This window comes from Macaca thibetana, chromosome X (assembly GCF_024542745.1).
Source record: "Macaca thibetana thibetana isolate TM-01 chromosome X, ASM2454274v1, whole genome shotgun sequence".
Classification (NCBI taxonomy): Eukaryota; Metazoa; Chordata; class Mammalia; order Primates; family Cercopithecidae; genus Macaca; species Macaca thibetana.
Window position 1 is genome coordinate 39,598,565 of NC_065598.1, and position 25,954 is coordinate 39,624,518.

Below are 25,954 nucleotides of genomic sequence, written 5' to 3' on the forward strand. Positions count from 1 at the left end.
TCTGCTCTCCCTGCCATGGCTCATTACCTGAGGAGCACTACGTGGTGACTTATGGCTTGCGAGGCCCAGGGTGCTCCAAGAACCAGCCTGTTGGTATGAAGCTTGGAGGGACTTACAGAAGGGGAAAGGGAGGCCTTTCTAAATCATGTGGGGCTCGAGCCCTGCTCCCCATTAGCCACACCGAGTTACTCAGATGTGAATGGAGGGTCTGGCCACGTTACTCAAAAACCAGAGCAAGGGCAAGAAGGCTGGAAGCTGGCTAAGTTCCTGTCCCTTCCTCCAGGCCCCCAGCCATCTACTCAGAACAAAGAGGGATTCTCATGTATGGCATTCCCTCTCTTAGAAGCACCTTCCCCCTCAACTCGGCCTTGCCCACTTCTCCCAGGTCCCTCTGACAACCTTCCCAAGAGCTGGTGTTGAGGCAACTCAGAAGGGGGGCTGCGAGTTGGCAGCAATCATCAGGGAGGGGCAAGGCTTTCTTTGCCACTTCACCCAAGAGTGGCTTGGACTTCCCGCCGCCCTGTAGCCACCCTTCGAGGAAGAGTGAACAACTTCAGGTACATTGAGTCCCTGTCACTTGAGTAAGGCCACCACCTACTAGCAACAGAAACTACCTTCTTCAGCAATGACTTACAACAAATCAGTCCTGGTTTAGCTTACCCAGGATCCTGGCAGGTGGCCTTAGTCTGCTCCCAGGGATGAGCTGGAAGTGGAGGGAGGGGTGTGTGCTCCAAGTAGCAAGAAGCACACTCTCCCTGATCACACATTCTTCCCAAACTGTGTCGGGCACCAATGAACTGCGTTGTGAATGTCAAACCTCCGATGGCCCATGGTGGGGAGCTCTCAAACATACCCAACACTTTCAAGTGTCCTGTCTCAGGAGGACTTTGCACCCACTCCTCCAGTTAGTTCACCCAGACACCCTAATTCCCCTTCGCCCAATGAGGTTTCTCATGTTGCAAACAGACCTAAAGCTTCAAGCTTGCACATTTAAAAAAGAAAGAGGAAGACCTTCTCCACTTGCTACCGACACACCTTACCACCCTGGAAGACTCCTGGGCAAATCCCAAAGTCAACCCTGTTGGTTGGGGGAGCGGTGGGGACGGGACCTGCTGTAAGAACCAAAGGGAGTGTCCTGAGGAAGATACTAGCTTTCTCTTCACATCACTTCCCCTCCAAAATGCAAGTTGCCCTCTGTCTGGTGAGAAGAGCCCCCTAATGCATGCCAGGCTGTCTTGGATTCTGTGGCCAATTCTCCAATTCTCCCCCACCCCCTATGGTAAATCATCATGCTCTTCTTTATGGTGACTTCACCATGTTCATTCTACTTCAACAACATCTATGCCTTTGGAGGGAGAATATAAGGACTCTCCATTCCACATCAGACTGTCACCACAGGGGTGGGGCAGGAGATGGCTGGGAAGTGTCATTCCACTGCTACAAAATACAACCTGTCCCTGTACCAAATTTGCTACTGTCATACCTCTGCTACATTGTGTTACATTGGACTGTTATCAGCTCTAGAACCAGTGCTTCTTTGGAAAAAAAGATGTGTCCCAGGAAACTGTCTTTCACAGACGCCTCATTTCTGGTTGCCACCATTCATAAGGACAGTCGGCCCTTCACTCCATGCATGGCAAAAGCAGCCCATTTCTCCGAGTAGACGCCAACACAGCAAACTGCTCGGGTTTACTTACATCTCTCACTTTCGTTCTGGTCGGCAATGGCCTCCTCCAGGGCGACCGACTTTGGCTTTTTGTCCTGATTTCCTTTCAACCTTTCCCAGTCGGCTGGGCTGAATTTGCACATCTCGGAGTCTTTGGTTGCTGGGTGGCCACCTTCTCTTTCTTTCATCTCCAACTCTGAGAAGCGCATCATTGCACGCTAGAAAGAGAATGGAGATGGGAAAAAAAAAAAAAAACAACACCTTACCATAAAAGCTATTTCATTTGCCTTATCTTAAAGGAAAGTATTTTCAAAGAAAAGTGCCCAAAACCAACCACAATTTATGAGATGTAACTCAGATATTTTAAAGTTTAACAGATAAAACTTAAGAGTATCTATATGTAAGTAGTCACACATTCTTTATTCATAAAGTCATGTGTATATAGATATATATGCGGTGTGTATGTATATCCACACATACACTATTGCATACAGACAGACATTCTCTTTTGAAGGTAAATAAAACAAAACGAAAACACAACGCAAAGAAAACAAAACAAAAAACACAACAGAAAAGAAACAAAATACACAATGAATAAAGACGACCATGGCCCACAAACTTCCCTTTGTATATTTGGAAATGAAATTTAACTCAAAAGGTTTATGTAAGATTCTAGTAATAAAAATTTGAAGAACTGACCTCACAGTAAGCAGCGGGTAGACATAAAATACTGTCCTCTTGTAATCCTTCCATCTATGTAATTAAAATGGGCACTCAATGGATCATTTAGATAACTTCATCCATTTTTATAAGCATAAACCAATTTTTTTCTTAACATTGCAAAACAATTTGGCTTTATTCATCTTTTAATTAAAAGTAAAATATCTTAAGGAAATTCCTATACAACATCTACCATAATTCACTAGCAAATTAAATACACACTGTATCCCTTTAAGCAACCTTTTTTTTTTTTTCCTTTCTTTTTGGTGAAAAATTTGCATGAATCCCACAGACATGCGGCTGCTACACATCACCAGGTATCAAGTAAGGCATTCTAAGCAGCACTTCTAGGTATATTTGTTATCTTACAGGCAGAGAAATCAAAGCAATTGATAGGTAAACGTCATGCAGTCTTTAGATACCCTTCACAATAATTAAAACATCTGTTATCAGCAATTGAGTGGAGTTCCCTTATAATCTACAGAATAACTTAAAGCATCCAGACACGCCTCAGTGCTACCGCTCACGTTCTCTTACTGGCCACATTGCATACATTCAAATTACCACAAGCTTCATTCACCAAATCTGCCTGGTGCCCTGCCCTACCATACTCCCCCAGTCCTCTTTACACATTAAAAAACTGACAACTGGTAAAGTAACTGAAATTCAGGTGGGGGGGGCTCACCTGCAATGCCCGCTGCTCCCGGCTGAGCTGACTGGAATCTGCATACAGTTCGGTAGTGACACATTTGAATCGGTCACCCACGTAACCCGCTGAGTTGGCGATTCTCTTTGCCAGCTTAGATGGCTTCGGTTTCAGAACTTTGCCATCATTTGATTCAGCCTCATCGGCTCCATCTTTGGTGTAGGTGGGGGTCACGTCCACACTTGGTGGGGCACTGCCCACACAAAATGGTTTGGGATCCTCCTGGGTTTTACCAAAAGTTACAGCAGGGCCATCGCTCCCCAGAGTTGGCTCCAGGAATGGAGTCGAGACTGGCAACCCTAGGTTCTCTTTGTTGGTACCTGCCACAACACTGTCCTTGCTTACGCTGAAGACTGGCTGTTTGAAAGTGTAAGTTTCGTGGAAGTCACTGATGCGCCCCAACTCCTCTCTCAGGGCGATGAAATCACGGTGCTGCTGCAGGGCCGGCTCAGCTGAAGGCTTAGGGGGCTCAGCGCTCTGGCCAACGCTCTCTGCTGCAAAGCTGGGTTTGGACACGTTTGTCTCAGTTTTAGCATCTGGTTCTTCTCGGAGAAGGTCTACGTAGACAAGCTTGTCGCTTTTGACAACAGTCTTCCCTTGATTCCAGTTGGGGTTTGGCTTTAGGTTCTTGTCGGTGGGGACGTCTGGATGTAACTTGGTGCTGCTCGTTTCCAAAATCTCGGAAAACCGATTCCGGAGTGTTGGGTCCTCGTAGCGTGCTCTCTCATGGGACCGGGACCTCCTCTCTGGTTTCTCCTCTTTAGTGATCTCTATGGGCGTGTGTGGTATCAACATGGGATGCACCATGCCCAAACCCAGGGCATCTTGGTAGGTCACAAACTCTGGACGGCCGGTGGGCAGCCCATAGGGCAGTCCAGGCTTTGGGGCAAGGTGCCCAGGAAAGAGACTGCCATTGGGTAACAAAACTGGATGAGGGTAGACAGGTCCTTTGCCATGTAAAGAGAGGGGACTTACGGCAATGCCCTCGGGGGCTGGGTAAGGGAGGTAACTCCTGGGGTAGGGAATTGGTGGGGACCTGAATGCCTCATTTGGAGACAGAAATATAGAGCTTGGTGGAAGGCCGTTCTCGTTTGCTTTGAAACTCGGTTCTGGGTTGCTGGCTTTGGCGCCCTTGCTGCTGGTGCTGCTACTGTGCTTGGCAGGAGTGGCCGGGGGCTGGCCCACGTGCTGAATAACGGATGGTGTGGTGTCTACGGAGCTCCTGCTGGTTTTGGTGCCATCGGCATTGGCATTGGGGGCGGGTGACGCAGAGGCTGGGCGGCCTGCACTCGACACTGACCCCGAAACGTTAGTAATGACGGCATCCGTGCCGCCCATGCGCGGACATGATGAACTCCGCTGCTGTGGTATTGCCCAGTCCAATGCCTTGTTTTTCAGTGACATGCTTTTGCCATTGTTCTCTTCGTTAGGACTTGGCCCGGGCACCACCCAGGATGAGGGAGCAGTGCTGATGATTTCAGATCTATAGATAGCACAACCATTTCCTGGAGGAGATAGTGTTTCTTTCGGAATCTCACTTCCGGAGAGCACTAAGCCACTTCCAGCCCTGCTGTGAACCAGGACTGTGGGAGCCATCTTTTTCATGTGGTCAGCTTTGGAAGCATCTACATCCACCACTTTAGAAGACAAGTCTAGTGGCTTATCTGTGACATCTTTGGTAACGGTCTGCTTCTCCAACAGTGGAGGTGAGCTGCCGTCTTTTCTGTCTTGAACCGCTGTCTTCCGGGCATGCCCGGGCACTGGCTGGGCACCTTCGCCCCCTTCCGGAGCCTTGGGATACTTGCCGTTGGAGAGCCTGGCCGCGGGGAACTCGCTGCTGACTGTCATGTATGGCTTCGACAGGGCAACTGAAGGAGAGGTGGAGATCCTGGCATAGTGCTTGTGGAACTCCGAGTAGGTGTCTGCAGAAGGCTGGGTGGGAAGGTGGACTCGGGGTGAGGGCCGAGGCGAGGGAGGCAACAGGAGAGCTGTGTCCCCCGGCAGGCCACTGGTGACCGCCTTGGCAGAGGGAACCCTGGGCTGCTTACTGTTCTGGATGTGAGGATAGGCGTGGGAATCAACGGGATTCCCAGGGCTGACGCCCATCTTCCACGGGAGGCTTTTGTCTGCGCAATGGACGAGAGGCGGGATGGCTGGGGAGGCCGAAGGTGTCGAGAGCCTCATGGGCGATGCCAAGGACGATGGGATGTGGGGACCGACGTAGTGAGGTGGTGGCAGGTAGAGAAAGCGCTCCCCGTTGGTGCAGACTGGAGAATACAGCGGCTGGGCCAAGCTGTAGGACTGCTGAGGTAGCAAGGCCTTGTACATGTTCAGTGAATACTTATTTGGCGAGTCGAGGAAAGGGTAGATGGCTGGCGTGGCACCCTCCATGTAAGGATTGACCCAGGGCAGCCGCAGATAACTAGCACCATTGATGTTGAGAGGGCTCTGTTTGTCGCTGGCAGGTCTGTCCAAGCCCAGTGTTTCTGCTGTGGCTACAGCACTTTTTTGTATTCCAGGCGGTGTTTTGTATATAGCACTGAAGCCATTTGGGGGTTTTCCAGAGACGGCGGAAGCCTCCACTGTCTCGGGTGTATTCGGTTTGAACTGCATCTCTGGATTTCTTTCCGAAGAAAACCCAAGGCCACCTAGGGTGCCCGTGGCGGCCTCCCGACCTTTCTCTGAGCCCAGTCCACACAAGCTAGAATAGACGATGTTTCCGGGGACCCGGAGCCCTTCTCGGATCAGGCCAGTGCGGTCCATGCTCAGTGCTGCCAGGCCATCGATTCTATGGGCCGTGCTCGCATCCACCTTTGCAGAAGAACAACACGGGTGTTACTGGGGCACTCCTTCAAGGCAGCAGTACCCGAAGACACTGCCAACTAGTTCAACGTGCCATCAGCCTTAACATTCAAGCAGAAAGGGTTAAAGACAGGCTTCAGGGGGTGGGGATCTGTTTCCCCTTCCCTTTATCCAAACCCCTTTGCTGCCTGCCTTCTCACCTCTCAACTAGTATCCTGGAAGCAGGGAAAACGTTGGTCCCTTTGGACTGGAGGCCCATACATTAATTCAGTCATCTATTAAGTCTGAAGATTTTGGCCAGGCGCGGTGGCTCACGCCTGTAATCCTACCACTTTGGGAGGCCAAGGCAGGCAGATTGCCTGAGCTCAGGAGTTCAAGACCAGCCTGGGCAACACGGTGAAACCCCATCTCTACTAAAATACAAAAAAAATTAGCTGGGTGTGGTGGTGTGCACCTGTAGTCCTAACTACTCGGGAGACTGAGGCAAGAGAATTGCTTGAACCCGGGAGGTGGAGGTTGCAGTGAGCCAAGATTGCACCACTGCACTCCAGCCTGGGTGACAAAGCGAGACTCCGTCTCTAAAAAAATCGAAATTAAAAAATAAAAATTAAAAAGTCTAAAGATTTTTACCTTCTCAGCAAAAATTATTTGCTACAACTGAGAAGCCACCAACTCCAAAACTCTCAGCATCACCCTCATGGGGTACAGAATTCACACTAACCCTCCCTGGGCCTGTTAGGCTTGGGGGTGGGTGTTCACTTCATTTCCCCTGGGTGCAGGAAGGCATGACTTAACAGAACAAGAAACAATCTTCGATGGGACAACAGGAACAGAAGACTTTAGCAGCCTCATTTCTAAATCAATAAAGAGGCCATGGGTCAAACTGTGGTTGTGTCTTCTGACTTCCTCTCCCTTGTGTCTAAAGTGACGATCCTGTGTTTCTTATTTTACTGGAAAGGTAAACCCTAAGGGGCTACTTGGAGGCTGGAAATTTATCCAGCTGGGAACGCTGATGTGGCATTCAGCTTATGGAAGAAAAGAGAGTACACATCCCACCAGTCACTAGGGGACAGGGACATGTGTGGCGAGGCAGGAAGGCAAGACAGGAAGAGCTTGGGTGGGGGCCTTGTCCTGTCGCAGAGGCCTCCGACTCAGCCCTGCTCTGAACCGCCACCCCTACCCCATTCCCCACCCTTTAAAGGCCTGCAAATTAATACGATTGATTACAGATCACTGATATGCAGATATGGCATCAACAGAAGCTGTTAATCTCTTACCACGCTGTGGTTCAAGGGATTCTCTTCCCTCAGTTCCAGTCTGGCTTTTGAAGCGTCACCATCATTTACAAGGATTTTCCTATTTAAAAGGATATACCAACTTCATGAAAGCATTCCTCACTAAATCTATCTTTCACAGATCTCCCCAGAACAGACCAGTTTCTACTAACCCAATTCTTAAAACTGTCCTTAACCCTCCGTCCCCACCAGCTGTCAATGGCCCATATTGAAAGTTGCCCCCAAATGGTGATTCAACTTGACCAGGAAAAACAAAGGAAATGCAAAGCTTTCATGAATCACAAATATGATGTCCCCAAGGTAGGTAAGCCAGAAATTAAGCAAAACCACTTCTCCCTCAAGATCTTTTTCTCTAGAGGTCAAGTAGGCCAACTGGAGCTCGGCTGTCCCAGCCAACCCTTATAAACTCTCCTGGAGGGTAGACATGAAGTGGTAACACAGCCAAATACCAAACGGGGCTGGAAGGCTGGAGTCTACGGGCTGGTGGCCTCAACCACTTCCGTTTTACCCAGGAGGGTAGGCTTTCAAAACTTTTCCCAAAACAAAGTTAGGGACCATGTCCTAACCATGGAAACTGGTTTCCATGGTGATAAAAAAGCCATATTTGACTGCCTTTGTCAAAATGACAGGGGGATACACATTAGTATCATACAAATGTCAGCTGTTCCAGGCTGAAGAGGAAGTTGCACATCTGTGCCAGGCTGCTGCGGCTGCCCTGGGACTTGTTATCAGAGAGCATCGATAAAGAAAGTGCTTGGTGCCAACTTCCAAATCCCCAGGATAAAAATCGCTGACAAGCAGCAGAGGAAAAGTTTCCTCATTACCCCAAAGAGCAGCTTCAATCATCTACTGCTTAGCTGCCTCCACCCCACACTCCAAAATTACTGATTAGGAAGCATAACAGAGCTGTCTGGCGACCAAAAGCAGGTGCCAGTGGCCTCCTGGAACACGCAGCAGAGGACAATGAGAGATCCTGGGCTTCAATGAAAGAAAAGGGTGGCTCTCTCCCCATTTATTACTGAGCAAACTATTTGTTTTAAAAGCACATCGAATGCTGCTCCACCTGGGCCCACACTCCTGACATTTAGAGTTAAAGCAGCATATAGACTGGGATTAATTCTCCTTCATAAATATGAAATAATAAATTAAGGACGAAAGTGCACTGAAAGGCCGCTTTAGGGGCTAATCTTTTAAAGGGCGGCAATGCTTCGCTGAGCCAGGTTGCCTGTTAAAACTGTAAATCAAGAGCGGCCGACTAGGCAGGAGCTCTTTCTTTCCCACCCCTTTTGGGCCCACGGTGGCTGTGAGAAGGTGAGGGGGGCTTCAGCATGGACATGGGCTCCACTCAGGAGCGTGAGGAAGGTGCCCACTCTCCCCTCAGGCCTGGCCCAGGTGGGCGCATTCACCTGTCTTCGCTCGCCCCACACATGCGGACCCTCTCGCTGTTCATCCAGCTGTGAACGTTCCCATACAGGGGGGTTGCTGAGAGCATGTCGTCTTCTGGGATGGCAGCTTTGCTTCAAGCGTCTAGTCTGTTTAAAGGAAAGAAAAAAAAAAATCCCAGGAGGTTCAGTAAAGGAGAGCCAAACAGGGCGCTTCTTTCTAGGTGATTCATACAGGATGCAGATCGGGAAGGCAGGCTGTGCCTGCTGTCTACAGTGGTCTGGGAGCCAAGGACAGACACCTGACTCGAAGGGACAGCGAAGGGGCAGGCAGCTTCCCTGGTAGGAGGTGCTGGGGCTGGGGAAGAAGTTTAATTCGAAACAGGCAGCCTCATCCAAGGCACAGAATGCATCCAGGACACACCACAGCACCCGCCCACCCCCTTTCCTCTGAAAGTGTACAGTGGTCATTCATTCTTGCCACTTGTTAAAGAAGGTAGAGAAGACTTGATTCAACAAGGGGAGGCTCTGACAATAGGTTCAGGGATGCTGCATCACTGGGAGGCACACAACTGATCTTTCCTGGGGCCAAAAGGGTGCAAGAAGGGTGGAAGGCACAATAGCGAGGTGAGCAGCAAGTCCAGGTCTCAAACTACCTGCGTTTCTAGGGCTGAATTTCCAAGGCTGTCGTGTGTGCAACTTACAGATTGAGGGTGAAAAAGAATCGGTGGGCTGGTGACCTGTCCCACCGGAGCCCTGGATTAGATTAAGCACCTAACCCGGGTGGTTTTGCCTGGAAGCTACAGAGGGAGGCGGCTGAGTAATTCAATGACGCCTGCTCGCTGGGGACGAGAAATCATTAGCGAGCACAGAAGTCTTAGCAGCCCTGGCTGATGGGCTCCAAGCCGCTGGCACATGGGGAGCCAGCAGAAGCCACCCATTTTCCACCTCCTGGGAGGGGGAGGTTGCCAAGGCAGAGGAGCTCAGACCACCTCCCACCCCCTCTTACCTCCTCTGCCCACCGCCCCCACCCACATCACATTCTAGTTTGCTGCATGAGTGAAGGGTCAGGACAAGCTGCATTTTATTAACAGGATTATCACGGCGCGTGATTTATCCTCGTGCAGGATTTTAATTGCTCTTTGGAGGTTGAGCCGTTTCTTTTGACTGCGCTTCAGCCCATATCCTGCTGTTAAATGCTGGGTTAATAAGTAGGGGAGCCTTTAATGCCTGGGACCGATGGCCCTCGGCAATTCCCTGCTCACAAACACATCTCAGTGTCCCTTGTCCGGACTGGCCATGGCATTTTTCCACGGGACCCAAACCTGGGTGTGAAATAATTGGTGTGCAGATCATCAGGGGAACTTTCTTCTCCTCCCTCACACACCCACCCACACAGTTTCCGAAAGCCCAAATGTTCCCTAAGTCGACACATTTCCTTTGTTAGAAGGAAAAAATATGCAAATGCTTGCTTTTACACTTTAGCACACGGAGCAGACTGCCAGGTCGGAGCAGACTGCCAGGTCGGTTAGGTTGGAGGCACCAGGTCCGGGGACTTTTCTGTGAGAGTGACTGAGGGTGGGGGTTAGGGGGACACCTGGGGGATGGAATCCCAAAGCCGGTCTGTACTTCCTCATTTCTTTGTCCTAACTAGGTCTTTTGTCCACCAGCATCCCCCATGGGCCCCCATCCATAGAAGAACGTCTGTTAATCAAAATCCACATACACCGACACACCACGTATAGTTAGAGCTCAACAATGAGGCTGGAAGAGAGAGAAAGGGTCCAAGAAAAAGGCAGAAATCTGCAGAGGCATCAGGCATGATGGGGTTCTGGAAAGCTACTTCCCTAGGAAGGGTCTCCAGACAGCAGTTCTTCCAGTGGGCTAGCCATAGCGCCCCCAAAAGACTGACTCGGCTGTTGGGGAAGGTTCTATAAGGGTTCGTGGGCTTTTCTTCCATCTTGCAAATACACAAATCAAGTGGGGAAGGCCACCACTAGTGCTGGGCAGACCACAAGGCACATTCAATGTAGTGGCAGTGTCCCCTCTCCGGCCCCTGCTGCCCCTTCTAACAAAAGGAGGACATCCTGGGTAGGATAACAGAGAAGGTGGAGCATCATTCCTGGGTGCCAGTGTGTCCCCGTCATCAGGCTACAGCAGTGGGACTGCACCATGCCATCCCCTCACTGTGCCATGATGAAATGCAGACATTACATCATGAACCAAAGAGTCACTCAATCAAACCCCCAAGAAAAGGATGAGGGAAGAAGTGTGTGCCTAATGAGCCTCCATCTTCTGGTGTCCCCGTTCTTAAAAATTGGCCTCCCCTTTAAAAAAGCTGCCTCCGGCCGGGCAAGGTGGCTCACGCCTGTAATCCCAGCACTTTGGGAGGCCGAGGTGGGTGGATCACCTGAAGTCAGGAGTTTGAGACCAGCCTGACCAACAAGGAGAAACCCCGTCTCTACCAAAAATACAAAATTAGCTGGGCGTGGTGGCGCGTGCCTGCATTTCCCAACTACTAGGGAGGCTGAGGCAGGAGAATCGCTTGAACCTGGGAGGCGGAGGTTGCGGTGAGCCGAGATCGTGCCGCTGCACTCCAGCCTGGGCAATAAGAGCAAAACTCAAAAAAAAAACAAACAAACCTGCCTCTTACCCACCTCCCTTAAGTAGACACCTCGTGCAAAGGACCTCCCGGCACCTTCTTGGGAAACAGAATCATTATACTGAGGCCCAGCCCCGAAAAGGCCAGCGGCTGCTTCCCTTCAAAGGGCCTTTCTTCAGCAAAGGCCACCTGGACTTAGCAGAAATGTGACTGCGGTTTATAGGCACCTGGACCTACTGGGTGCTTTCAAAGCATCTCCCCTTCTCCAGGGCTCCTCCTTCGGGGTTTTCCATATTTATGGCGCAGAGATAAATGATACCAGCCATCAGAACAAAGTGTTCTCAAATGCACAGGGTCAGATGGAGGGTTGAGGCTAGCAGAGCGGTTCACTGTCGTGTGTGTGTTTGTGTGTGTATGTGTTTTGGGAGGAAAGGGGTGGAGGATGGGGCTGAACATAAAAGCAAAAGGGGGGAACACATTGTTGGATCCTGCTGTGGACTTGTGCACACATGCGCGCGCGCACACACACACACTTATAATCTTTAGCTGCCCCATGAACTTTTTGTGAACTGTTTAAAAGTGGAGGTCTGTTGAACAAACAGCGGCGCCACTGCCAGCCATAATTTCATTGCAACAAGCTAAAGACTTTTAACTCTTCGGGTTCCTGGCCAAAGATGGAGGAGTGGAAAGGGCCAATGAGCAACGGCTCTGGCTCGCAGGAGGCCCTCCTCCTGGGTGACAAAGAGCAGTCCAAACCCACAAAAGCAGGGGCCTCCTTTGCAAAGGCCATACAGCTCACACCAAGCCTCTACTGAAGAACAGGGGTCACCCTTACCTACACCCCACCCTGGTTTCTCTGGCATGTACAATGAAGGGGACATTGCGGTAAGAAACAAAAAGAGACTGGGAGGCAAAGTATAGGGACATCGAACTTCTAGAAGCTGCTGTTGAAATAGCTGGGGCCTTTTTTTATACCTCTAAGGCCAAGTGCTTCGAAACTGATGTTGCTGACCCTTGGCAGCAGAATACGGTGGAGAGGGCAAATGATCTGATTTCAATGACAAACAGTGCCTCAGGGTGCTTTGCAGCTATAGATGAAGCTCGTTTGCTTTTATTTTTCAATGCCCACCTCCACCCCCCACTTCTTCCAAATGCAGGCTATGCTTCCAGAAGTGCCAAGATGTGTGAAGTCACTCATGAAAAGCACTTTACAAGCACCAACCTGTTCCACTGTGAGCTGCGAAGCTGCACCTTGGATCTGGGTTTTAACCCCTTTTTCTAGTAGTGGAGAGAAGTGGATAAAGGTGCTGGATAGGGATGAAGGGGAAAGAGGGCTGAGAAGAGGTCAGATGGGGAGAATGTGGGTCTCTAAAGAACAGACTGGGAACTGCTCCAGCTGCCTGCTGGAACATCCAGGGCCAAGTGGAGAGAGCTGGCTTGCGAGAAGCAGGCATGCACACTGCACACTGCGTGGTCTCTAGCTCTTAGCACCAAGGAAATGGAACGCATAGGAGAGCTTGGGTCACCCTCGACAGACTCTTGAGTAGTCATTCGCTCCACAGCCAAGGGTTATCATGAGCGCACTGAGCTTGGCCTGGACACTGGGGAGAAGGGCCTGATTGGCAGAAGGGAGTCGAGGGACCAAGATCATAAGCCATCACTCCAACCTCGGCATCCTTCAGTAGGGGCACACCCACCCTCTGTGAAAAGATGTGAGGGCAGACCACAGGTCCCAAGTCTTGGTCCCTTTCCTTTCCCCCCCACCGCCGCCCCCTCCTGCACTAGGCCACTTTCCACTGCCCCCACCCTTGAGGCGGCGACCAGTTAAAAGTCTGCGTATTACACTTGTCAAGTGGCACTGACAATATGGAAAGCATGGCCACCAAACTACCTCTGCTCACGCCTCCCTGCTGTCCACACAGGCACTGAGAGGGTGGCCCATCTCAGGGTCTTTTCTTGGGATCTCTCTCACTAGGTTCCCCTTGTCCCCACCGGCAGCTATCCAGCAGTTAATGGCCAGAAGGACTGGAGAGGTTCGCAAGCAAGGGCTTCCAGCTCAGGTGGCCAGGCAGGCATTCCCAGCCAGTGTGCTGGGGTCCTCTGGCCCAGGACTCTTCAGGGGAGGGGTCTCGCTACTGCATGGCTGGTTCTCTGTAGAGAACATGGTCACCACAGCCTCCCGGCTCCCACCCTTACCCACCGCGTGTCTCTGGGCAGGTGGCCCAACCTCTCCAACCTTGGTCCCCTCTGTAAATATTTGGCATTGTGTTTTCCAAAGGATTAAGCTGCACTATGGACTTGAGTTTTGCCTGGCAATAGCTGGTGCTGGCCACGTTTAACCTCACTAAATAGCATCTGACTCTACTAAACATACTGTGTAGTAAGCTCCAGAATCACATCGCTGTTTCTTTGGGGCAGTACCACCTCATCCTGCGGGGGAGACGGAAGCAGCAACAGAGAGGGGGTCAAAGCAGGGAGGGACCTTCAGCAGAACTGTGTAGATTTTACAGAAGCCCAAAGCTCACCACCCGCCAGCCCTTCCTGGGGTTGCTCCAAACACAGACTGCGTCACAGCAGCAGCGCTGTGCTCCGGGTTTCAAGGAAGGGACGGGTGAAGAAGTTCCTATTTTAGGATGTGAGGGGTGGGGGTGGGGTGTGTGGGGGTGGAAGATGAGAAGAAAAAGCTCTTCCGGATGTGCAGTGTGGCATGGGTCCTCCAGGTCTGCTGGGGAGTAAGAGACCCCAAGGCTGCCCCCCAGGTCCCTGGGAGGCAAAACCGCAGGCTTCCAGGAGTGTGGTCGAGGGAGGTGGCTGGCCTGGTCCCAGCCCCTCCCCCGAGAGAATTGGGGGTGAGGGAAGTGATCCAGCCGGCCCAGGTGCTGCCTCTTGGCACACTCCAAGCCACAGCCGTAGCCTGCAAGGGCATCCCCGCCCACACCTCCAAGTTTTGCACTAGTAAGAGGGAGGGGGAAGGGGAAACTCGCTGGCCCGGACCATTCGAGCACCCAGATACCTTCCCGGCCTCCTGCCGGGGCGTCGGGGTCAGAGCGGAGAGCCACATCGGCTGGGAGCGAACTTGGCCCCGGCGAAGAAAGGGGGAGGGGCGCCCCCTCCCCGGGCTGAGGCGCTTCAGCCCGGAGCGTGATCGGTCGGCAACAAAGGGATTTTCTCTCCCACCACACACACCCGTGCTGCTCGGGGCTCGCCCGCTCCTCCTCGCCGCTCCTCGGCGGAGGTCCCAGCGCGCGGGGCCGCACCACGGCACACACCCACGCCCTCGCGGCGCGCCCCCGCCGAGCCTTCCAGGAACTCCAGCAGGCTCCCCGGAGGCGGCCCGACCTCCCCAGTTCCCGACCCTAAGTAACCCCTCGGACCCTAAGACCTGGCGCGCTCTCCGTGGTGCCCCTTCCCGAGGCCCCGCCGCACCTTCTGTCCCCATCAACGAATCTGACGAAAGGAAACTTTGGGTGGGCGCAGGGAGAATCCGAGACCTCCCGGGAAATGCCGCCGAGTCCACCGGGGGAATGGGCACGGCAGACCCCTCCTCGCAATCGTTCTGGGTTCCCTTCCGATCATACTAGAACGCTGCTGCTCTGGACGCTTCCCCTTACAAAGATGTGAGCCAAGTGTCGCCTACTGTAACGTGGGAGGGGTGCGAATCTCGGGGATTGGGGTCCGGGGTGTAATCTGCAGGGACTGACCCTAAGGGTCGCTGCCGAGCCTGTAATGCCCGCTACACTCCCCTCCTCCAGGCAGAGCCCATGGCCCGGGGTCAGGTGTCCCCAACCTCTCTCTCACAGGCCAATGGGGGACACTTGCCCTTCTCCCAGGGCAATCTGTCCAGGCCACCCCACCAGCTTTTTGTTCTTTTCACTTTCCTTCATGGTTTTGCCACAGGGGGAGTCAGGGAACCACGTGTGTATTCAAGAGAGGGCGAATTTAGAAACAGGTGTCCCCTCACAGGAGGCCACCCAGCAACAGAAACCCAAGTCAAAAGCCAGGAATCCCTCCTTACTCTTCTCCCCACTCCACGCAAAAAGAAACCACTTGCCCCCTTTGGTCTAGTCCTTGCAGAACTGGGTCCCCACTTGGGAGTCTACACAACCTGGGGGCAAATCCAGAATAAATGTTCCACACCACGCCTCCAAAGGCTGTGTCAATGAACTTTTGTTTTCACCAGGGCTTTGTAGGAGTAAAACAGGAATGCCTTCGCCGCCATCCCCCCCCCACAACCGAAGGGAACAAGCTATACCGTAAGGCTAATAACAACAGCTATCATTAGTATACAGAGGAAGCACAAAGGAACTTTTAATGCATAAAAGATGCCTAAAAGGCAGGGGTCCTGCGATCTGCAAGTGAGTCTCTCGCTGACTGTGCAGAGCCTGGGAGTCCCAGAAAGGCTGGGATGAGGGTCAGAGAAGGAGAGGGGCACCCACTTTCTTTACAAGGAACAATAGGAATCCCATGTCTGCTACTCAGTCATGGAACTCAGAGCACCCAAAACAAAGCCATGGAACAACTGCAGTATAGATGGGGGCCCATGAATTTTTGTAGCTGTTCAGGGCTTAATTACTCCTCCTTGATCCGTGGGACTAGACACGACACCGCCAAGGTTAAAATGCCCCGAACAGCGCCGAGCAGATGTGAGCGAGCTGGCAGACGCGCAAATGAGGCCTGCCTCGGAGCACGATAACAAGTGACTAATACATTGCATATCGTTGAAAGAAAATTATTTTTCTCTAATTTGCATTTGCTTGGGGGAAAAAAAGCCAACGCGAGTCCCTCCTCACATGCACAAGTCTAATCCTGGAAATACAGCCCGGCTGCTTTAAGAGAGCTGGAAGGAGGGAAAGACTGCCAGTGTTTTGGCGTTGCAGGCTTGTTTATCTTTCCGCCTTTCCTCCAAGGCGAAACTCGTTTTGCAAGCAACATTCCTACAGAAAATGGCACACGTCATAAAAAGAGACCAATTTATAGAACTGGCACCGAAGTTCATGTCTCACTCCAGAAGCATCTCCCAGCTCCCCATCGGAAACCCAACTAGATGTAGAAGTCCATGTTAAAACTTAGAGAGTAGACTTGGGGAGGGGGCGGTGCTGGGCGGGGGGAGGAGAGAATGAACTAGATTTGCAGATACCCTGTAGGCTGTACACCCAGAGGCCAAAGTCATGCGGAAGGGTAGAATATAGAATTAAGTCAGCCCTAAATGATGTTCCAAAACGCAGGGAGGACCAGGCAGGTGCCAGGGCTTGGAAGGCTTCAACCTTGGGATTCCCGGGGGAGAGGAGTGAATTTTTACACCCAGCTTGCCCCAGGATGGTCCAGAGGCAGGTCCACATTCTTTGCCATCCTAAGTCCACCTGCTTGGGCCAGCCACGAACCTCCAGGACTGGCCTAGTGGGTAACTGCCGCCACCAACTGCTCTCCCTCCCACCCTGGCGCCTCTCTGCAGGGCCTGGCAGGGTACCAGGAACTCAAGAGAAAGCCTGTGGCTGTGGGCATCTAGTTGATGAAGTCAGAGTAGGTGGTGCTGTGGGCAGGCTTCAGGACGCACCTTTGCGTACTGCAGTTGAAGGCAAATGTGTTCTTGAAAACGGGAAGGCTTGGGAGAAAAGGTTAAGGCATGTGGGTAATCAAAAGCCAATCTGACCTCCCTTCCCCCCAAAATACACCCCCTTCAGGGTACTGAACCTGCACACTTGCATTTCCAAGCTGGAAACAGTGCCGAGTGCACAGAACACAGCACCCGCCTGTCTCTAACTTGTCTGAATAACAGGGCCATTTCAGAGGGGAACAACGGCCTTCAGAGCCTCTGCAATTTCCAGAAAGCTTTCAGTTAATAACACATTCTTTCCAATAAGCTTACTTAGGGCTGAAAGTTATTTTCCCAAATCTTAAAAACTCTGTCACCAACAGCTGAGGACCCAGTTCAACGGATCCTGGCCAAACCCCACCAACACGGTGACACTCACAGCCCCGTGGGCCTTCTCCCGCCACCTATGCCTCACCACAAGTTCCCTAAACCACAACATACAAACCATCCTGCACCCCACCACAATCCTGGGAAGTCATAAAGATGTGTATTGGGGATGGGGGGTGGGTGTGCCGTGGAGCTTTCTCTCATCTGGGGATGCGCTGGCCAGAAAGTGGCCGCCACCTCTGCAGCTCGTCCATGGGCCTGCATAGTGCGCGCTTTGTGTAAGTGCTGAGGAGGCGCAGCGCTGCTCGCGCGCCAACAGCTGTCACATTATTTGCACTCGCTGTAAACAGCCTTCACATTCCCCCCTTACCACATAGTTAAAGCCAGACTAACAATCCACAGTTAGAGATCAAACCAACAACAGCAGCATTGTGTCTGCCTTCGCTGCCTTCGCACCAAGCCCAGCAGCTGGCAGGTTTCTCCGGAACAAGGGACCCCTTCTCCCCCTACCCCTCCAGGCTCCAGCCAAGGCTAGCCAAGGAAGCATGCGTTTGTCAGCGCTGTTTGTTAAAGCAAAAGAGCACCGCCATTTCGCAGAGATTTCCGTGTGGCTCATCAGCCCTCTCCGAGAGTTTACTCCTTCTGGAAGCTCAGGGAAGCATCATGAGAATAAAGGTTACGGAGACTCGTAGGGTTGGTTTCCATGCTCAGCAAAGTGGGGTCTGGCCAGGCTGGGGCCGGGACAGGGAGGTCTGCCCCTCTCCATGCCATGTCACAGAGGCCAGACAGGTCTGCGCTTTCTGCAGCCCTCAGAGGAATGCTTCCTGTCTTTCGGAAATTGCCCAACTCACTGAATACTTACTGGCCGCCCCACTGATCAAAATGTCTCCTTTATGATTTTTGGTTAAGTTGAACATTTCCATAATCGTCATTATTAGTGCAAATTACACGCCTAATCGGTCCTTAAATAGATTTTAATTAAATAAGCATACAAGGCTCATTTTATGACTTAAGAAAGGCATTACTTTTCGTTATAAACTTTCCACCAGGATATCGAATAACGATAGCAGACAAATACTTATTCTTTGAAAATCACCAATAACCGATGGGCAGAGTATCATGAAACATACCCTGTTCTACCCTCTGGAATCAAAGCTGAGACCAGACATATCACAGCGGTACAACTTTCCTCCTGGGATGGGAGAGAGGATTTCTTCCTCCAAAGCACTATGTCTGTCTTCCTTGTGGCCAGTAGAAATAAACCCCCAGTGCTGCTTTCCCTACCCATCTGATGAGATTTCTCTAGCTGATGTCCTCTAGCAACCACTACTCCCCCACCACCTCCATCCGTTTTCCACCCCTTTGCCTGCTTAGAGTCCTGGTGCAAAGCGGGCAGGCTGTGCTTGTTAAATGCTGTGTAAAATGCTGTTAATAAAATAATAAATACAAAGGATGGAGGCTGCTGGTTCCACTGGTGTTTTGACTGGAAATGCCTTGGCACTTGTCATGTGTTTATGGGAGGGCAGACAACGCTAGGATTTACATAGTTTGGACATTTCTGTACTTCATTTATTCTTTCCTAAATGACGTAGGCCTCGAGCTATTTCAAGTTTGCATTTGTACAGAACTGTTAAATGCCTAGGAGTTTCTCCAATTAAACCAAGTTTAAAATCAGACCCAAAGCTGGAACATACACTCAGACTTGCCCAACTCCACCTTCAGCCTCGGTGGCTGGAGAACAAACAGATCCTCGAAAACAATCAGTCCTCGAGCTCCCCACCTTCACCCCCCTCTCCAGGAGGGCCCCTAGGGCAAAGGTTAAGGCGTCTCTAGATTCCAAGCCCGGCCCAGGCTACACACTGAGGCAATCATTGCAGTTAGGCGCATCTTGTCCATAGACTACCTTTAAAATCGTGGGCTAAAATCGGGGGGAAACTGCTGGCCTGGTAAAACCCACTGTTCACAAAACAATGTCAGCAAAGGCTGTAAGGCATTCTTTAGAGAGGGACCAGGGATTCGTGCCTACTGAAGCTCTTTCAGCACAAAGGCTTTTAGGGGAAGAAGGGAAAAAGAGGGAGGAGGAGGGGGAGAGGAGGAGAGAAAGGGAGGGAGGCCTCCTGTTTCAGAGCAGGCATCCCCTGAGAGTCAAGAACCAAGTGTAGCTTCAATCAAACACTGACTTTCCCTCTGGGAGTCGAGTAGGAAACCTGATCACAGTAGCTTACTACCGGCCTGGATCCATACAGGTCTGGTTTTCTTCTCATGCTAGTAATTTTTTAAAATACATATCGATATAAAAGAAGCAATCCCTGGCAGACTTTGTTGAAAACCACATTGAGCCCTCATAACATCCGGACTTAATCCTTATCAAACAAACCACAGCACCTCTGGCCTCTGCACCAGGCCACCCCCTCTCACCTCTTCCAACCAGGTCTTGCCCCTCTAGACACCATCGTTCCCCCCCTGAAATAATGCCAGGAAGCCTTGCCAAAGGGTACCCAGATACCGGCTCTGAAATAAGTTCCTAACCATATAATGATCCCACTTGGGGGGCGGGGGAGAAGCAAGTCTTTTCATATGGAATCCTTTAAAAGGCAGAATGCAAACTACGGTAACAAAGGGAAAGAGGAACCCAGGAAGACGGACCTAGAATACCCTCGTAGGGGAGATTAAATCTGCATCCTTGGGTCCCAGGACACAGACCTAGCAAGTCTCAGGGGGTCTCACGGGCAGCAGGGAATGGAGGAGCAACCTATAGGAACATGACAAGTCATTCAAAGCAATTATTCATCCTTGAGGCCTACTATGCACCAAGTATTCTATTTAGATCCTAAAGGTGGATAATTATTCCCAGTCTTACAAATGAAAAAACTTACTGGGGCTCAAAGGCCGTAAATAACTTGCCCCCAAGGTCACACAGCTAGTAAAAAATGGGCCACGGTCAAACTCAGTCCTGGAGTTGCGGAGAGGAGCCAATTATTGGTCTAATTGTGCCATTTGAAATCCTGATTTTCACATATTGTCTCCTCTGAAAAGCTTCCTTAGGCCTTATGTACCCAAGAACGAGATAAAGAGTGTTTAACACTTATGTTACTTGGTCTACAGTGAGCCTCGAACACAGTTTCTCCTATATCTAGTCATCTCCTGGTCCACTCAAAGTCTTTCACCATTTCCCCCTACATCCTACAAATCTCCCTACGTTGTTATACCCTGGTGTAAGGCCAATGCGCTCAACAAGCCTCCCCTTTCCCATCCCTCCAGCACCCCAGAATAGACAGGGGTAGGTGGGTCGACTCCTTTCAGGTCTCTGGGAAAAGTGCTGACTACTGGTACTAGGACCTAGGCTTGCCGCCCCAGTTTTGCCACATAAAGCAATAAATCAAATTATCTAGATAGAGCAAAAGCCATTTGGAGGAAGCTCCTCCATCTACCTTTCCTAGGATTTAAAGGAAAAACCCCAGGGAACAAAGTAGTGTGGCAGAGGGAATTAAGATGGAAGACGCCAGCAAGATGTTCTATTGGGCCACCCAGAGTCCCCACAAAAGCGCAAGCCGGGGGATGGGCTATCTCGTCCTTTCCCCAACCTTTCTTCACAGAAGCGCCCGGCGGCAAACCTCAGGACCCAACATCCCCTCCCCATCTTATCCCCAATTTCCGGGTCTGCCCCAGGCTTTCAGATGCTCCGGGAACTACCTACACCCGCGGAGCCTGCCAAAGCCACCTCCGGCTCTGCTCGATGGGGAAGGGCAGGGGCACCAGACACTCGGACTTCCCGGCCCTGGACTGGTTACTCCTCCAGACGCTGAAGCTCCGGATGTGCGAAATGGCTCCGCAGTGCGACCGGGTGTGCAGGGGCCTCGGCGGCGGGAGGGACTGAGGGGAGACGGCGGCGCCGGGGCGCTCACCCCGCTAGCCAGCTGAGCACGCCCCCGCAGGCCGGCCGCCCCTGGCTCCAGGCCAGCCCTCTGCAAGTGGCGTTCTTTCTCTTTTTTAAACTTTCCGGCCGTGGCGAACGGGCAGGGTTTCCAGCCCTCCCCGGCCCCCACCCAGTTCGGGGCGGGGCGGGGCGGGGCGGGGCGGGGCGGGGCGTGCCCGGCCCTCCCAACCCCTCCGGGGAGGCGATTCCCCCCCCCAGTCCCGGGCACCGCTAGACTGCGGCCAGGGCAGACGCCTTTCTCCACCCCACCCCACACCCGCCTACTTTGGCCACCTGGAGAGGACGGCTTCCCGAAGCGATGGCCGTCCAGCCAAGCCTGGGACCGCAGCGTCCGGGGAGGAACTCCCTACAGCGCCAACGGTCCTGGCCTGCCCGCGGTGCGCTCTCTCAGAAAGGTCTACCGCTCCGGGAAGGGGGAGAGGGGGAGAGAGCGAGGCGGGAAGGGGGGACGGGCTGCTTTTTTTTTTTTTTTAACTCTTCAAATGCAAGAGCTTTTTGGTGTCCCTAGCACGATTGCGAGCGCCTGGCCAGGCAGAACAATAGAAATGGAGGGGGGACGCCGGAAATGGTGCTGGAAGACCCCTATAACCCTATAAACCTCTCCTCCCCCTATTAGTTCCTATTAGCATTGAAAGATCCTAGTGACTTCAATGCAAAATTGTCTTTTCATAACTTTTTTCCTAAACACATCCCCCCTCCCCACATGAAATCACAAGGGCAAAGATCGCTTCCAAAGTTGCGACCTTCCGAGGCTCCAGGGCCTCTCACCCGCTCCGCCCCTGGCACCCTGACCTGACTCAACCCCATCCCCCAACAGTTCCCCTGGTTTGCACCTAGACAATAAATTTAGTTTAATTTAGCTTCCGGTCTTTAATTTTAGCAGGTCTCCTTTTTGCATGCAAATCAATATGGCAATTACCATCTAAAAGCTCGCCCAGCCCCGGGTCAATGTAAATTGATCATTGTCCGCCTTCCACAAAATAACATCGGGAGTCTGTGGTGCATAATGAGATTATACTGGAAACTGTCTTTTAGATCACAAATTATTTTTTATGCTGTCAGTATCTTCTCCGAGTGGACTTCCCCGCTTCTCTAATCATGGAAAGCCGAGCCCGTGGGTGCCGGCTGGGGAGACACAGCTCTATAACAATGACGGAGTGAAGACCCCAGTTTCTGAGACCCTCGATTGTAAACACTTGGAGGGAGCTTGCGCCCCAAAAGGGGGCCTTCTACAGAAATAGCGCAGAAAGGCATCGTTAATGAACTCCACCCAACAAAAAGTCAGATATCCCTTCCTGAGGGACACGTTGAGGGCAACCAGAGAAAGCCGTCGGGCAGGGATGGAGACCAGTGGACGCCCCCGGCCAAGTGCGTGCGACAAACGCGGCTCGGCTACCACCCGGGCGGCCGCGGGGAGACCATTTACTCTCGCCCCGGCGGGTTCTCCTGGCTCCACCACCTAGGCCTCAGCAGCGCGTCCGGTTTTGCAAACAGACGGAATCCCGTCGGCCATAAACACTGGCAAAGAAGCCGGGGCGGGCCAGGGCCGGCCCAGGCCTCCCCACCCAGATCTGGGCGAGGCCCCCACCGGGCCCGATCCAGAAGATGGGCTGGGGCACCGAGGCAATAAGAAGGCTCTCTCTTGACCCGCTGCACTACTTTCTCCCACCCATCGGCGGCCCCTGGGGCACGAGTGTGACCTCGGGGCCTAACAAAGGGCCTTCTGAGCTCCTTTCGGCCTCGGGCCGGAGGGAGGGGGTGGGGCGGGGCGGCCGAGATGGACCCACGAAGGTCTCCGCCCCGCCGGGCCCGGTGCCCTCGAGAAAACCACCGGGGTGGCATTGCCAGGGCTGCCCGCCGCTCCGGAGGACCGTTCTACCGGCTCCGAGCCTCCCGTCCAGCGCGGCCCGACCCTGCCCCACTCGGCCTGGCGCGGGCCCCACCCAAGTGCGGTCTTCCCAATAAAAGCTGGAATTCCCGGCTGGTCTTAGACAAAGAGGGACGGCAGCAAATCGACGCCGCGGGCAAGCCATACCCTAGCCGGAGTTCACATGCGCGTCTGGGGTCACCGAGGCGCCTGATAATCCACCCAACACAGGCTGTCCCCGCCACGGTCTCCTCCAGAAAAAAAAAAAGAAGCAAGCAAGCATACCTCCCTTTTATTCCTCCCAGAGGCCGCACTTCTTCCTGTTCTCCTTCCCAGCCCACTGGGGCCCTGCTCCACCTTAGCAAATTGGACCCCAGCAGTGCAACAGCCATTCCTCCTGACCACAAAGTGGAAAGCTACCCCTCTTGTGGCTGCACGATCCAGCCACTCAAGATCAGGAGCTCAAAATCTCTTCAGAAAGGCTCCTACCTGCTCATCACCAACCCGCTGCCCACTCCACCTCACCCCTAGAAGAGAAATAAACTATAACCAGAGGTAATCCTAGTTCACTGCACACCATCCATCCTTAGGCTGCTAGCTTGGTCATCAGTTTCCTTCAAGCCAAAGACACATTATTTCCCTGTGAATAAGTGTGTGAATGTGGTTGTGTGGCCCACTCTTCCATACCCAAGTCGGTCTCACTCACTCGGCAGGAAAGTCTTCGTGAGGCAATGAGGAGTGTTTGTCATTCAGCCTGTGTATCTAAGCATGGATGTATGCATATGAATGCTTTTTGTGTTTCCAAGTGACCCTCTTCACACCTTTAAATGGGCTATTGTCTCTGGAACGCACTTACAGAAATTCTGCCCCCGTTTCCAGCTCAACAAAGTCTGGGATTTTTCTCTCAGAATATCGCTATACATCTCTGTATTTGCATACCCATGTTTACATTCCCCTTGGCCAGTTCTTTATCTCTTATGTATCTCTTGTTCCATTAGGGCATCGGAGCCCAAGTGTCTTGATTTGTCTCAGCACATGTCATTCAGGAGCACATCTTAATCTGAGCATTCCTACTACTTCCATTCTTCTTGCTTTGCCTGTAACATGGCTCTTTCCCAGGCCAGACCAATATGGGTTTGCAGTTTAACTGTAAACAGAGGATCCCTTAAGACCACAAACTCGTAAAGAAAGGAAGAGGAGGGAGGAGGAGATTGGAATGTTAGTAATAAGTTATTTATGTATAGGGTAACCCATCCGCCCATTTCGAGCTCTAGAAAGAACTAGATAAATGTCTGCGAAGGTGTATTAAAATTTTAGACCAATTTAATATTAGCCCCTAATATATATACACAAATGATGAATCTCATAACACATCAGTGTCCAACTCCTCTTTGAAGCCTGTCTCCTTGCACATATCTAACTCCCCACAAGTTCATGGTTAAAAGTGTGTCTATTTATATAGAGACAACTCAAAGACCGCTTTGCTCTCTTCAGTGCATACCTGTACATGCTAGCGGGGCATTTCAGGCTTCGGTCCTTGGTCTGCAGCAGTCATGGTCAGAGGCCCCACCCGACTATAGCTATGTGCAGACCTTCCCGTCCTTGAACACCCGCATGAATTCTCTTTGGGAACATTGAGTCTACATCTGTCTTCCAAACTGTTTTTAAAGTGAGGGTGTTCTTTGTGTGTGTTCACAGCTCGCCGACTGAGAACTACCTGGTCAATCCAGATCATCTAGCAGCTGCGTTTGGTTTGTGGAAAAATCGAGCCCGATGCACCAGGATGTGACCGTGCACACATAAGAGAAAGGAAAACCCTAGGCCCAGACTCACAGCTCCTCCCCAGTGCGAGCTACTCTGCCTCCAGGAATTTCCACTAGGCTCTTTGCCCCCCGCTTTCCCTGTTACACTACCCCACCACGGCCTTCAAAGGGTTAAGAGAAACCCCACGGCCTTCCCTCCACCCAGCTCGCTGGGCCCGGAGGCTAGCTCGCTCACTCGCAGCTCACGGAGTCTGCTGCCGTCTCCGCGCCCCCCTCTAGTCCTTCAGCCGGGAGGGAGCCTGCATGCCTGTCTAGACCGATCTATCACCGGCACACCAACAACACCCGCGAGAGCGCGGAGACCCTGCCCAGGTCCCCCGGCCCGCACGGTTCACGGCGGACAGAACCCGGGGAGCGTGACGGCGCCTGCGGGGTGGGGGTAGGGGGCCCACAGGGGCTGGCCGCTCCGAGCGCTCCACGGGTCCTCCCCAGCCCCGGGCCCCCGCGCTCCCACCAGCCCGGCTGCCGGGGCACAGTCACAGCTCCGCGCGCTGGGCAGTCCTATTTTTATCTTGTCTAATCCCAAACTGGGCGGGGAGCACAGGCGTCGTGCTTAGAGAACAAGAGATAGGCGAGGGAGGCGGGGAGGAGCAGCCAGGCAGCGACGCGAGCGGGAGCGTGTTAAAGACACAGTGGAGGCGACCGCGGGCAGGAAGAAAGAGCGGGCTGCGCGGGCCTCGAGGCGCTGCACGCAACGCGCCGCCCCGCGAAGTTACACTCGCTTACCCGCCGTCCCTCGCTACCGGCCCCTCCCCACTTCCCAGCGGCGCTCCCCGCAGCCTGGACCGCGGGGCCCCGGCCTGTGTGGGAGGCGGAGGCCAGGACGGCCCTGCAAAGGGCTGGAGAGAATCGCTAATGAGCTGTGCAGCCCATTGATCCGGAGAACACTTCCTAATTAACTCTCAGTCACCTACTGGTGACAGCGCCTCAAAGGACAGCGCTGGGGCCAGCCGAGCCCCAGCCGCGACTTGCCGGCCGGGCGCCTGCTGCCCGAAACCCGCGCGCTCCCCTAAACACCCCAAGGCAATTCGTGTGCGTGGCGGTGTATACCCTCACACTGAAGGCCAGCCTCGGATTAAACCTGGATGGCATATTAATCATCGCCTTCTCCCCCGCCCCCCTCCGCTCTACGCGCTGAAACCGTGCTCAAAATAAACACGAAAACCAACACTGCAAAACCCAGACCAGATAACAGGTCGAGGGTGGAGTGGAAAGGGTCGAGGAACGAGCGTAT

General features: G+C 52.5%; 1 protein-coding gene across 11 annotated transcripts in view; it reads right to left on the minus strand.

Annotated features, from left to right (window-relative positions):
* The window catches only part of BCOR (BCL6 corepressor), a 130,494-nt gene that overhangs the window by 20,609 nt on the left and 83,931 nt on the right, over positions 1 to 25,954 (minus strand). For 8 of the 11 annotated variants that reach the window (XM_050775165.1, XM_050775167.1, XM_050775166.1 and 5 more), the window contains exons 2-6: positions 8,596 to 8,721; positions 7,172 to 7,250; positions 3,072 to 5,903; positions 2,366 to 2,419; positions 1,698 to 1,884 (exon numbers count right to left, since the gene is read on the minus strand). In XM_050775165.1, the coding sequence (XP_050631122.1) occupies positions 1,698 to 1,884; positions 2,366 to 2,419; positions 3,072 to 5,903; positions 7,172 to 7,250; positions 8,596 to 8,681 (3,238 nt within the window). In that variant the 5' untranslated portion in view covers positions 8,682 to 8,721. The remainder of the gene's footprint in view (positions 1 to 1,697; positions 1,885 to 2,365; positions 2,420 to 3,071; positions 5,904 to 7,171; positions 7,251 to 8,595; positions 8,722 to 25,954) is intronic. The other 3 variants (XM_050775168.1, XM_050775172.1, XM_050775175.1) reach the window with 1 other exon arrangement.